We start from the raw sequence: 13,362 nt of genomic DNA, 5'->3' as shown, positions 1-13,362 counted from the left end.
CGGGCCTTTGGGGATGCAGGTCACGCTCCCGCAAAGCCACGGGGACTCTGCGACCGAGCGGGACACGGGAGTCTGCGACCGAGCGGGGCTCTGCCGCGGAGGCTGACGGTGCGCACGCCGTCCCCGGCACAGGGGCTCTCCGGCCCGCCCCGGACGGCGACCCACGCGGCACTCACCTCCCCGTCGTAGTCCCGGGCCGGGGTGTCGCTTCCTTGGTCCATGCCTCCGGAAGACAGCGAGCCCTCGGACGGGGAGGGCAGCGGCTGCCGCTTGGCGCTGTAGCTTCCGCCGGAGAACTCTCTCTTCAGCGCGCTGCCGTTCTGTGCGGATGACCCTGCGGCGGCACAGCGCGGGCCGGTGGGCACCCGCCCCTCCCCGGAGCGCATCGCCCCTGCGTCAGCCGTGGGGACACCCGGGGAGTGGCCGGCGCGTGCTGGCCGCGCCCGGACCGCCCCGCTTGCTGGACAAGGCCCCACTCGGACGAGACTGCCCTCGAGTCCTTCCCGCCGCCCGCCTGCTCCTCGCGCACGGAGGGGCCTGCCCGCACCGGGCCCGGCGCACCGGAGGGGCTCAACGGCCGGCCGAGCGCCGGGGAGCACAGAGCACCTCCCCGAGATGAAGGCCACCCCGCCTGCCGCGTTACCGCCACTTCGCTTCTAGAGAACGCTCACAAAAACCCGAAGGAACCTAGGCAATTTCATCCTGCAGGGCCAAATCCCGGGATACAAAGCTCTTAGCATTCCCTGTCATTTTACATTTTTTGCTTAAAAATGTTTTCATCTTGCTGAGCTTCAATATTAAGACCACTGGTCATAAAATATGTTCAGGTACAAACTATTTTAGCTTTTTGCTGGTTTAACAAGTCTCAATTTCGTGGGGCTTTTTACATTAAGAATCCAATAAAAAAACGTCAAAAGACGACTGGTAAAGCTTATATACCCAGTGGCCACCAAAATACTGAAGTCACTTCGTGACCCGAGAACCCGCCCAGCGAAGGGCCGCCCTCGGCGCGCCTCCGGCAGCGGCAGCTGCGCATGCGCGGGCACCGACGTCAGTGTCTGCGTGACCAACCACCAGCGCGGCAGGGAACGCCGCAGCCTCGGGAAGCTCGGCTGGGACACCATCCAAGGCCACGGGCAACACTTAAGGCAGTCGACCGACGGCTTTTAAATGTGAGCCTGCACTCCGTGCGACCTGATCCTCTCACAGACCGGTCGTGGGGAAGGAATTGATCACAATTCCATGTGATCAAGGAATTACCAAAGCCCTCAGTGAACTCCGCGAGATGAAACTGGAATTTTGAAGTCAGCCGAGTGTTCCAGCTGTGCCGCCCTCTCATTCCGAGGTGAGCGGCCTGTGTCCTTCTATTCAGACGGACAGTGCCTCCGGCACACCCTGCCCCCTCCCTCCCCGTAATGGAGCACAGTTTCCTCTCCCGTGGCCGTCAGCTCAGGCTTCTGTACAGAGGCCAAGAAGAGACGCTGCCGTTTGGAGTGGAAAACAGGCCAACGACAGGCACTGCGAGGGCCTGAATGCAGGTACTCGTCAGGGTGGCGCTGCCCTCTGCACCCTGGCGGGAGAGTTGGTACCTGATAGGTCCTTAGAAATGGTTACTGAATGAATGGTGACTCTTATCTTGCTTTTGTGGCAAAAGGGTAGATTCTTGAGCTCGTCCCCACCCTCTCTCAGTTACTCAAACAGGCTGATGTTCTGGGGGGGCTTTGGGGCCTTTGTGCAGGTCCGGGATGCAGCCGGCCCCTCGGAGAGTGGCAGGAAATCTTATCACCGCCTGCTCCTGCTCCAACAGGACAGCGTCCTTAACTCCTCCCCTCGCCTGCCTTCCCACAACTAGTTCATCTCAGGAGTCTTAGTTTCTGCCTCCGGAAGTTTATCCGGAGACCGTTTCCTCTCCTCCTCCTCCACGGGTCCCAGGCCCCCTGCAGCGCACCTGGCCACTCTGCCAGCCAGCCCTGGGGATGCACACCGCCGGCCTACTCTCTGTGTGGCAGCCTGGAGCAAAGTGGATATACGTCCTTCCCTACTTAAAATTCTTCAAAGGCTTTATGCTCCTTAAAAAAAAAAGTCTCACCTTGTTCTCCAAGACCCTACTTGAACTACCTACCCACCTGGTGCGCTTTAGTTTCTGTCACTCCCAACAACCACCACCAGGGCCCCCGCCACCCCCAGCCCCCAGCCTTCTGTCCATCACACAGGACTGAAAGGTGACTGCATCTCTGGAAGAGGACTCTATTCGTCCAGTTCTCGGCAGGAGTTCACACCGACAGCTGCCCCTGGTTGGCTCTGTTGCTGCACCCCGTTTATTCCCTGCAGATCCCCATCAGCACACTTTGCAGGGTGACTGGTCTGTCTCCGAGTTGGCCTGTGCTCTAAAAGGGCTCCTTGACCATGTGCATCACACCCACACTGCTTACTGGGCATAGCCAGCAGGGGCCGTGACGCTGAGGCCTTCTGGTAATGCATGGGTGCGCAGGGGCAGCCCAGGGTGCGACCCACCTTCCTGCAGTCGGGGCCACTTACTTGCCGACAGGCCACTGCTGGCGCTCATGGAGCGACCCGGTTCAGGGCGGGACTTGGTGATCGATGGAATACTGACTGAGCCACTGAATACTGTCCGACTTTCCTGAGGTCGAGGGTTCTACAAACAAGAGGAAGAAAATTCGTCAAGCAGACAGAAGCTGATGTTCTGCAGACATGTCTATTTTTCACTGTAATTTCAAGAACAAAATGATCTTGACCAGAGCAACCAAGAACAGGGAACAGATAACACAACCCCTTCTGCCCACAAAGGTACTGAAGCCCTAACAAAGGAGCCCTCGGCCCAGACAAGAAGTGCTGATCCTTATGCTCACTGAAACACTTATCCACAAATAAGAAATTGTTTTGTTGGGAGAACAGTAACAGTTACTTTGTTAGAAGTGACAGTGAATGGTAGAATTACAAGGACATTTGCAGATGAGTGAAACAAAGCTTTTACTATGTATGAGATTCTTCTTTGCTTAGGATAATTCAACAGCTGAACAATCCCATTTGGAGGAGAATCAATTAAGAGTAAATTCCTTCAAGCAAATGTTTCACTGGCATGAGAGACGTGCCTTCACATGTTCCCAGCCCCAGTCACCGGGCATCCTTGCTACCTCACACAAACAGAACGGATTCGAGTCATGCACAGAACTTTTACACCAGTCACAGCTTACGTGAAGTGATTTAACTTTGGAATACTGGTTTGAGAAGTCTTCCATCTAATGAGCGAATGGTTTTTCCAAGATGTCCAAGGTAGGTAAATGCGCCACAGGGTGACTGGCAAGCCATACCCCCCAGAGAAGTGGTGTGGGGGACGAGCTGCCTGAACACGGCTGGGAACATAAGCCTGTGGCCGCCTCGGCAACTCTGATGTTCTGAAACCTGAAGGGCTGTCAGGGCTGACAGCTGGAGGAGATTATGGCAAAACAAGTAATGCAGAGTCAAAGCCAGCCCTGCAACACGTGCACTGACACCACTTGGAAAACTCCAAATCACACATTTTGCAGAATCACACACACTGTAAGAGAGGTGGAGGGCTGGCTGGCTGGCCCCAAATTCAACTGCAGTGGTTTTGGTTCATGTATCAAATTTGCAAAGTCCATGTAATTCCTAGTGTTATTTGTTAAAGGCAAATGCTTTACTTTTTTCCTCTAAAAAAAATATGAAGGGGAACAGTGCTAATATTTCAACATTCACGCATCTTTTGGAGCATCCCTGCAAGATGCCAACGACATGCATGCCAGGGAGCAAAGGAAAGCGTGGGAGGCAGGCACTAGTGGCTCCAGCCCTTACACCCTTACCACTCTGGCTACCAGCCTGCGATACACTGGTGCCATCCTTTTCTACAAAACAAACCTGCCCTGAAGCAAAAGGGCAAAAAACGAAGCCTATAAAAAATATATCAGCTCTTTAGTGACACTGAATGTTGAAGTAATAAAAGAATATTACACAGAAGATACGTTTTATTTTTAAAAATCCCAACAGTTTATCATTCACTCAGCTATAGTTCAACGTCACTATAAAGTGACATGAAACCTAACCTGCTGGTCCCTTTCATTTCATGTACAAGTATGATTAAGATCAGGGTAAAAGTTCCCCCACCAGCAGTATTTCTATTTATAAATGATGAAGTTAGCAACATTTCCACCATTTTTTACATGAAAAATTCTGACTGATTTATACAACACTGCTCTAGGATCACTAAGGCATATTTTGTCATAAATAATTATTTTGTTAAATAAGATACATTATACTTTTAGGTCAGTGACATTTAAAACATAATTTAGAATAAATTTAAAACACAAAATATGAAAACAAACATCCCACAGCTAGTTTTACTGGAAAATTAATTTACTACATATACAAATAAAAAGTTGATGCCCTGATTTCTTGACACCAGAGGATGGATTTGCGTGACCTGATCCGAACATTTTATCTGTAACACTAACAAGAAAACGCTCCCTTGAGTTAGAAGTACAACATGTATCTCTTGGTGGAAACATGGACACTCAGTGGGAACGGGCGCCGGCCCCTGGCCCCCGCTCAGCCCCTGGTTACGACGACCTGAGGCCGAGGCGACGGGCTGCTGGCAGGTGCCCCGTTGGACCGGCCTTCAGAATGTGGTGCAGGCAGTGATTTTTCTCTTCAGTTTAATTCTCTTATGTTGGATCCTGGTTGGAGTTAAAGGCACACCAGCAACTCAAAGATTTGTAAGACTAGCTTCGTTTACTGTAGTTTTTTAATGTTATTCATTAATACTGTTGTATTATATTTTTTGTTTTGGAGATTTTAAAGCTCCGTGACAGGAATTTATTGTAGCTAGAAGGCCCGTGAATAGCAAACACTACAGACTTTAATTTCACTAAATAGAAAACACCTCTCTGAATGAGTTAGGGAAAATTCAGAAATGCTGGGGTCCCTTTCTGTTTGGACGGAATGAAGACCCCCTTGGGGGCTGTTTCTCATCACGGTCTCCGTGATGGGAAGTATTCTAATAAACATAGAAAAACAAAAACCTCCAATATAGTTTCAAAAAGAAAACTCACATCCTCCCCTGTCCTCATCTCTTTCTTCAAAAGAAGAAAGACAATAGGACTTGAAGAAAGAAGAGGAGGAAGAGGAGGAGGAAGAACAGAAATCCAGCAAGAGGGAAGCTGCCCAAAGGGAACGGCTCAGAGAGCGCATCCCCTCGGCAGGGTTACTGAAGCAGCAGGCAGAGGACGGCCACGCGGGTTAGTATAAGTGGACGCCTGACATAGTGGTTCGTACCCTCAGAGCCGTGAGGCTGGGTGTGCCGGGGACAGGGCGCAGACACGGGGGGTGTTCGGGGTTTATGGAGTCAGGAGAGAGAAATTTTTCAGCAGAATTAACAGTCATGTGATAGATGTGCTCAAAGTTGACCGGAGAGGAGATCAGACCAGGGTGACGGTGAGGGGACGGATATGGGAAGCCTGGCTATCGAAACAACCAGAAGGAGAAAAAGGTGACAAGGTAATGAAATGGATTCGCTGGTTACAGGTGACATTTCAGACAACATACATGGAAGAAAAAATGAAGTAAGCATATCACATCAGAAATGAATCCTTAATGAAATACTTTTAGGCCTTAGGGAGTTAAATTTTGTAATCCTCCTGCACCAGGTACTTAAATAGCTAATTTGCACACACGCACGCACGCACAAAGAATCATTCACCCAATAAAATCATTCTCTTCTATTACTGTTGTCAAGTGAGTAGAAACTAGATTTTCAGAGTCATAAGGAGACTCAGATTTTACTTCAGCATTTTCTTATATGACAGAATGAAAACATGGCAAAAATCTACCAAAAACATTAAGGACAGAAAAAGCAAGAATTTATAAAAGAACAAGTGAATCAACAACCAGCCTCACCCTGGAAGTGTTATGAAACTGTTTCTTTAGACACCTAAGGCCATGTCCTAGGTTTTACATATCTGTGATACGAGTTTGCTTTCCTGGTCTTGTTTTCCTATAATAAAAGTGGTAGCTGTGGAACACATTAGTTGTTGGTTTACCTTGAAGCAGCCCAAGTTTGTCTCCAGTAGACACCCAAAACAATTGTTTATTTTTTAACCAGGGAAAAATCTTCCCTTAAATGTTCAGGTGCACTTGAAAAATAATGCAAAGCCAGACAGAGAAAAAGGCCTTCGGAGCCAAGGACTCCTAGCTTTTCAGATAAAACCACTCCTGGATATTTGGGAGCTATCAGCACCCAGCTGCCTTCTCTAATGGGAGTCGGGAGACCCAGCGCTTAAAGAACAACTGTTTCCAGAAAACACTGCATGATTCCCTAGTTCAAGGCAGAGGCTGGTGACTTGCGGGAGAAAATGCTGAATTTCTGTTCTCATGAGCTGACATAAGCTTGCTTTGTTTAAAAAAAAAATCTGGTAAATTATGTATGCTTAAAAAAAAGGCTCCTATAAAGGATAAGGTTTTAAATTTAGAAATGTGAATGATATCAGTACTTTCTAAGGTTATTTCCAAAAAGAAAAAAAACTAATGATGTAAATGTACATTAATTTTAAGAGACAAAAATTACTTCTCAAAGCTCTATGAGGTCACTGAGCCAGAAATATCATTTATTGTCAATTTAGGAATGGGTAAGAAAGATGTTACATGTTAAATCTTCTACAGGTAAAACATTCTTACTGCATTCAACTGGACATAAATTTGTCATTTATTACCAGTATCCACTTAAGGAAAAAGTTATTGGCATAAAGAAAAATGAATACAGCACATACTTCTAAGACATACGCGCTGTTTTGACTATTTATATTCTCTTGTCTCACTAAGATATGCATGAAAGGCTCACATCTGATACAGGAGGTAACAAAAAAAAAAGACTCTTCCTACCTCTTCTACATTCACAAGGCAAACAAGCCTAGTTCAGAATCATTTTGGTGGGAGAGAAACAGAATCAAGCTTTCAAAGACATCCAATAAACTCTCTAAGCTTCTCAGTATTTCATAGGGAAGCGATACAGATTTGAACAAGTAAAACAGAAACGTCGGGGGTGTGTGCTCTTTACTTGGATGACACAACTTAGCTCTGGTATTTGAAAACTCTTCTTCTATATGCTAACGTTACACTATTGATCCATCTCCATTTTTGTAAATAGTTCATTAATACACGTAATCCCATTTCGGTAGAAAGGACATACTGAATTCTGAGAATATATGACAGCGTACAAGCTTTTCAGTAAAGGCAGGCCCAGGCACGCACATTGCCATTGAGTTTACCTATCTGCCCCAGGGTGAGCATGGCTCTGGTAGACAGTGTGTCCAGAAACATGTGCCAGGAGAGCAAGTGGATGCCTGTGGAAGACCCACCTACTTGATGCCTGTGGAAGACCCACCTTGTATGCCCTTTGCTAGTGAAAGGCAGAAGAGCCAGGGGAAAATAAAATGAGACATTACTGTAAAAAAACAGGAACTCACACAAAATCTTTGATGCAATACATGTATAGGTGAACAGGTTTCAAAAATTCACACCAGCTTCCTGTCCTGGAAATACAGAAGTGCATACATGGCAAGAAAACAGGAAAGGAATAGGAGGAACATTAAAAATTGCCAGGGCAAAAAGTCACTGAAGTTAATGACAAAAAGCACCAATGAGGAGGTCATGGGTCCACAGACTTGACAACAGCAAACCCTGAAAATCCAGTGGTCTGATGGGAGCGCACGGCCAGCTCTGAAGGCCACATGCCCCCAAGTCGGGGGGCAAACCTCTGGCAAGTGAGATCTGAACTTGCTGTGCTTAGTAATAAAGCCTGGGCTTTATTTGGAACAAAAAGGGGAAACATTTCTCTCCCGCAGAAACATGGAGTGAGGAGGTGAGCTCTGATATAAAGGTTCATACAATGTTGGGAATCCGACGTTCAGCATAGGTGTGCTGACTCAGGTGTACGGGGACCAAGTCTTACGGGGTATGGAGGTCTAAACAACCCTGGAACATTAGCAAATGGATTTTTCACCTGCTGGCAGAAAAATACCAAGCAGAAAAATATTTTTTTAAAGATTTTATTTATTTATCTCAGAGGGGAAGGGAAGGAGAGAGGGAGAGAAACATCAATGTACGGTTGCCTCTCGTGAGTCCCCTGCTGGGAACTGGCCTGCAACCCAGGCATGTGCCCTGACTGGGAATCAAACCGCGATCGTGTGGTTCGCAGGCCCGTGCTCAATCCACTGAGCTATACCAGCCAGGGCCAGAAAAATATTTTATTAAGTCCTAAAACTATTTCACCTTAAGATACTGTAACATGTAGAATATTATTTATTCAAAAATTTTCCTCTTGCTATGCTGTTGAAATACAAGAGGAAAACTATATTTTTTTTTGTACAACAAAATGAAGCAAAAGTGAAAGAAATTAATTTCAAAAGACAATGCCCACTAAAGTCTTGTTAAGTACTGAATTTTGTATTGCTGATGTGCTGCTTTGCAACACGTTTGTTGTAAATTTGTATCTTCCTATCCCTCCACAATGCTAACTATATATGAGGTGTTGAAAAGGTATTTATTAACTAAATTTTAAAAAGTACCATTAAAATACTACATGCCACTTCATCTATCACATTGAAGCTATAAATACGTTCACATTTCGACTGTTTATCATAATTAAACAAATTCCCTCTCTTAAGGTACTTTTTGCACCTGGCTCGGTAAGATAACTCCAGAAGGAAAAAGGAGAGAGGCTTTGTGCAGCTACATTATGTTTCCTTCTGAGAATAAAGGAAAAGCAGACTGAAGACTGTAAGCAAATGTTCAGGATGGGAAAAGAACAGAGAGAAGTCTGAAATCCCAGCCCCAGGCAAAAGCTGAAAAAACAGCATAGCTTAAAAATTTTTTTTAAATCCTCACCCAAGAATATGTTTTTACTGATTTTAGAGAGAGAGGAAGGGGGGTAGAGAGAGAGAAACACTGATGTGAGAGAGAAACATCAATCCGTTGCCTTCTAACTGGGGACTGAACCTGCAATCTAGGTATCTGGCTTGACCAGGAACCGAACCTGCAAACTTTTGGTGTATGGGACCATGCTCCAAACAACTGAGCCACCCAGTCAGGGCAGTATAGCTTTTAAATATAACAGTTTAATATTTAGACTCAGCCTTTATTTATGTCCAATATTTTTAGCCTAATATTTATGCTTAGCTTTAAATTTTTTAGTTTTAATTACTATATGAAAATTAGCTATACTCTTTTTGTATAATTTCTTTACATTACCCAGCAGAGCTAATAAAAATCCCCGTTTCAAAAGGATAAGTAACTATTATGAATGATCGAACTCCCTAAAGGAAGGAGCATTACTGCAGCCACGTAACAACGTCTTAGGGATGATGAAAACGACAACGGAAAGAATAGCACATTCATTCTTTCACAAGCAGGGCCAACCAGTTAACTGGGATATCTAAAGTGAGGAACTTGGGCCCAAATGAATGCACATCACTTTTTTGTTTCTCCCATGAAATACATGCAAAACTACCTTTAAAGGTTTGCTTTTTTTTTACTATAAAAAACTGGACTGCACACCAAACTTTATTACCTATCACTTTTTCTGCCTAACAGAAAGAGCTGTGGGTCAAAACTCACAGACCATCTCCCAAATTGCCACAGTATATAAGGCACACTTAAAATTCTGTGCAAAATCTAGATGTTATCACCACTGATCAACAGGGTGATGCTAAAGGTTCAATAGCATGTCGAGAACACTCTGATACTGAAATGTTAAGTATAAATAGAGCATACTAATATTCTTAATCTCAACACAATAGGTCCAAGAATCCAATCTTTATGTTGTTAAAAAACAACATGTAAGACTGACTTTGCCTTTTTAATGTAAGACTGACCACCAGGCAAAGGAAAACGATTTGACCACAATTAGCTGACAGGTGTGACCATTAACAGCCACGCCAATCCGGCTCTCTGGGTGGAGGTGGGCCAACTCTATGTACTCAACTGCTAAACTTCAGTGAGTTGGTAACCGAGTTCTGAATCTTGGTACAAATCCCCTTCAGATCTGGCAGTTTATTGTACTAGCAATAGTAGATCTGGGTATGGGACAAGTTTATAGGGGAGGCAACTAAACAAGAACATGTTGTGTTTGGCTTTTGATAAATGTCCAAATCTTAGGTTTTTCTCATCAGGTACATCATCATGCATTTTGTATACATTGTGATATATTGAGATAAACATTTCCTCATTATCCTAACATATCCCTTTAAGTAAGCCTTGTATGGATCTAAGCACACACAGCGTGTACACACACACACCCATTTACTCTGACCCCAATTCATTCCCACGCCCCCACCAAGCCTCTCACCATGGGCAGGTCTTTCAGGATCTGTATTCCGTCCCCGGGGCCCATGTGTGCTATGTGGTTAAAATTGGTTGGGTTAGAAATCAGTTTATTTCTCATTTCAGGATCTCGGAGCATCTCTCTGTAACAGAAAACATGTGTTTAGACACTTTCCATGATCGAGCTACATAACTCTAGAAACAAATTACGGATACTTTACTTTTCATAAAAACAAATGTGAAATCATGTTAATACAGATAGAATTAAAATAATAGAATATACTCAATTAAAATTTACTTAGAAGGCCCTGGCTGGTGTAGCTCAGTGGATTGAGCTACAGTGGGCCTGCAAACCAAAAGGTCACTGGTTCGATTCCCAGTCAGGGCACATGCCTGGGTTATGGGCCAGGTCCCCAGTGGGGGGGCGCACAAGAGGCAACCACACATTGGTGCATTGGTGTTTCACTCCCTCTTTCTCCCTCCCTTCCCTCTGTCTATAAAAATAAATAAAATCTTTAAAAAATTTACTTAGATTTGTTTTACACTTTAAGTAAAAGACCTTACAATTTTTAGTGGGAAAATGGAGAGGATTCTTTTAGCAAAAGACATCAAAGAAGCTCTGTTCTATTTTACAAGTAATTCTGAACATTTACGTATGTCTTAAAATAATTGATAACACTTAGAAATGTTCTTACATGTAACTGAAAATACCACAAGCCTCTTTCTGTTTGCTCATAAAGAGAACAGTTAATATGAAGTTCTTAATAGTAAACACAGGTTTACTATTATGCACAGGTAGGTTCTATGTTTATATTGTAACAAGGTTTGGATTCTAAAAACCGTCACTACTCCATATACACAGAGAAATGAATCAAAATATGGTACTTGAATCTAGTTCATGCATCTTGGAGAGTGTTAATGAAAACTGTCCTGAGGTGCACATTCATCGCTGCAGCTTTTAACACTACAGGCGGAGGACAGATTTCTCAGAGATCCAATTTTCAATCGAACGCAGTGTCACCAGCAGCAGCCTTTCCCACGCCCCAAGCACACGTGGGAGACTCGGAGAAACCAAGTCTCTACCTCCTCTGTTGCATCCTCTCCTCTTCTGGGACTCTGAAGGAGTAACGCCGCTTGTTGTTAATATTCCTCACCATTTGTTTCCGACTATTATCTGTGGTTTCAGGAACTACTAGTTCATCTCCTTCTGTTAAAAAAAAAATACAGAACAACAATGTCTTCTGAAGTGCTTAAAATGCTTTCTACCCATTCATCTCTAAGACAGTAGAAACGTTAACCAATCGTGCGAGTATAATATATGTAATTCTAATTTTTAAAAGTTGTGTGTTGATCATAGCAAGTAAGCAATAATTTTCAGAACATATATAAACAGATGCTGAAGATAAACATAGATTACAAAGTACACTTTATTTTATTGTAAGCATAAAATTGCACTGTGTTACTAGAAGAAAAAAGTGCAGTCGCCTTGGTGTCCCGCCACTCTGGCTGCCCCGCCCCCAGTACTTGGTGTCCCGTCACTGTGGCTGCCCCGCCCCCAGTACTTGGTGTCCCGTCACTCTGGCTGCCCCGCCCCCAGTAACTGCACCCTATTCTTTCTCCTGGGGACTGGTTTCCATGGCTCGGGGCGTTGAAGAGCTATTGCTAATCTGCACAGTAACCAGGCATGAACGGTAAATTATTCGTGTAAATGAAAACTACCACCATTATTTTTACATCTTAAAGCGCTTTCTTTGCAAGATCGTTTTCTTTGCAATCTGTGAGGTGTACAGTCAGGAAGAGGAGCTGTGTTCCCACCATCACCTTCAGTAGAGGCAGGAAACTGTCACTATTTCTACTCTCCTGATCTCGGGGCGGATGAAACCTGATCACAGACACTAGCAGGCCAGTGCCCACCTTACTCCACTTCAGTTTGAACACACAGAGGTGAACACAACTGCCAGCCATGGGCCCCCACACATGCGGGGGCGGGGGGAGACAGGCTGTAAAGTAGACTGACAGCACACGACATGACGGACACTCTTCTCTAAATGAGACCAGGAAAAAGAAAAGCCAATCTTCTCACGGTTTTAATACCCAAAAAGCTTAAGCGAGAAAAAAGTGGGAAGAAGCCAAATGGGTGGGTGAGACAGAACCAAGTAAGATGATTAGTACAAAAGCAACCGTCCCCTCATCTTAATCACACGGCTTTCCTGGCAACAGACATGAACAAGGACACCATTTTTATAGTAGGTGAGAATGTAAAACACAATTTCAACCTCAGCATGGTGGGGAGGAAGCAGGTCTTGCTGAAGGACAGTGGCAGTGGGGGAGTCTGCAGAGCCGGCGGCTGCAGGGTCACCCTGGGCCCCTGCGAGATGGAGGAGGAAGCAAGACCGAAAGGAAAGGGTCTTTAGGAAACAGGGTTTCCTCCCCTTCCAAAGGACATGACAACTCCACGGAAGGTCTGTCAGGCCCTCCAAGTCCACTCTACTCCTCGCCGAGGGCTGAGAGCTGACAGCACAGGAGAAATCCCCGGTGGAACAGGTCTCACTCAGTGGACACTCTGGGTAAGGGACATTAATATCATCAGGGCCATGCGTGGCGAGGACAGGGTAGGCTCCACCTCCGACAAATATTCGGAATTCCTCTAAGAAACAGACACAAAACTGAGTGTGGGGCCTCAGAAATGAGCTTCATGGTGAGTGAGTCTGTGTCCGAGTGGGAATCACTCCGAAACCTGACCGCCCTCCCCAAGGCCTACGGGGACATCACACCCTGCCCCCAAGTCACCAGTCGGTGTGCCTCGAGACCTCCGGTGCCATGAAGATGCACCAGGGCAGCAAACCTGAAGCCAGTTTGCGGGTGTATTGTAGTATTACCAACAAACTAACTCATGACTGTCTTCTTTTTGATAGTGCAATATACCAATGTATTGGAAGAATATGGGAAAAGAGAAAAACTTAAGATGTTAATTCCACTACCCAGAGAAAAACGGCATAAACATTTTAATGT

At 45.3% G+C, this 13,362-nt stretch overlaps 1 protein-coding gene across 5 annotated transcripts in view; it reads right to left on the bottom strand.

Moving 5' to 3' along the window:
- Positions 1 to 13,362, bottom strand: part of CDC42BPA (CDC42 binding protein kinase alpha) — a 175,824-nt gene that overhangs the window by 3,831 nt on the left and 158,631 nt on the right. For 4 of the 5 annotated variants that reach the window (XM_037069511.1, XM_037069512.1, XM_037069513.1 and 1 more), the window contains 4 exons: positions 11,434 to 11,557; positions 10,376 to 10,493; positions 2,539 to 2,656; positions 177 to 334 (listed from right to left, as the gene is read on the bottom strand). In XM_037069511.1, the coding sequence (XP_036925406.1) occupies positions 177 to 334; positions 2,539 to 2,656; positions 10,376 to 10,493; positions 11,434 to 11,557 (518 nt within the window). Of the gene's footprint in view, positions 1 to 176; positions 335 to 2,538; positions 2,657 to 5,310; positions 5,497 to 10,375; positions 10,494 to 11,433; positions 11,558 to 13,362 lie in introns of all 5 variants that reach the window. The other variant, XM_037069514.1, reaches the window with a different exon arrangement.

Source organism: Sturnira hondurensis, unplaced genomic scaffold (genome assembly GCF_014824575.4).
Source record: "Sturnira hondurensis isolate 20B ecotype Veracruz unplaced genomic scaffold, ASM1482457v3 Scaffold0018525, whole genome shotgun sequence".
Taxonomy (NCBI): domain Eukaryota; kingdom Metazoa; phylum Chordata; class Mammalia; order Chiroptera; family Phyllostomidae; genus Sturnira; species Sturnira hondurensis.
This window is presented reverse-complemented; position numbering and strand designations above follow the sequence as displayed.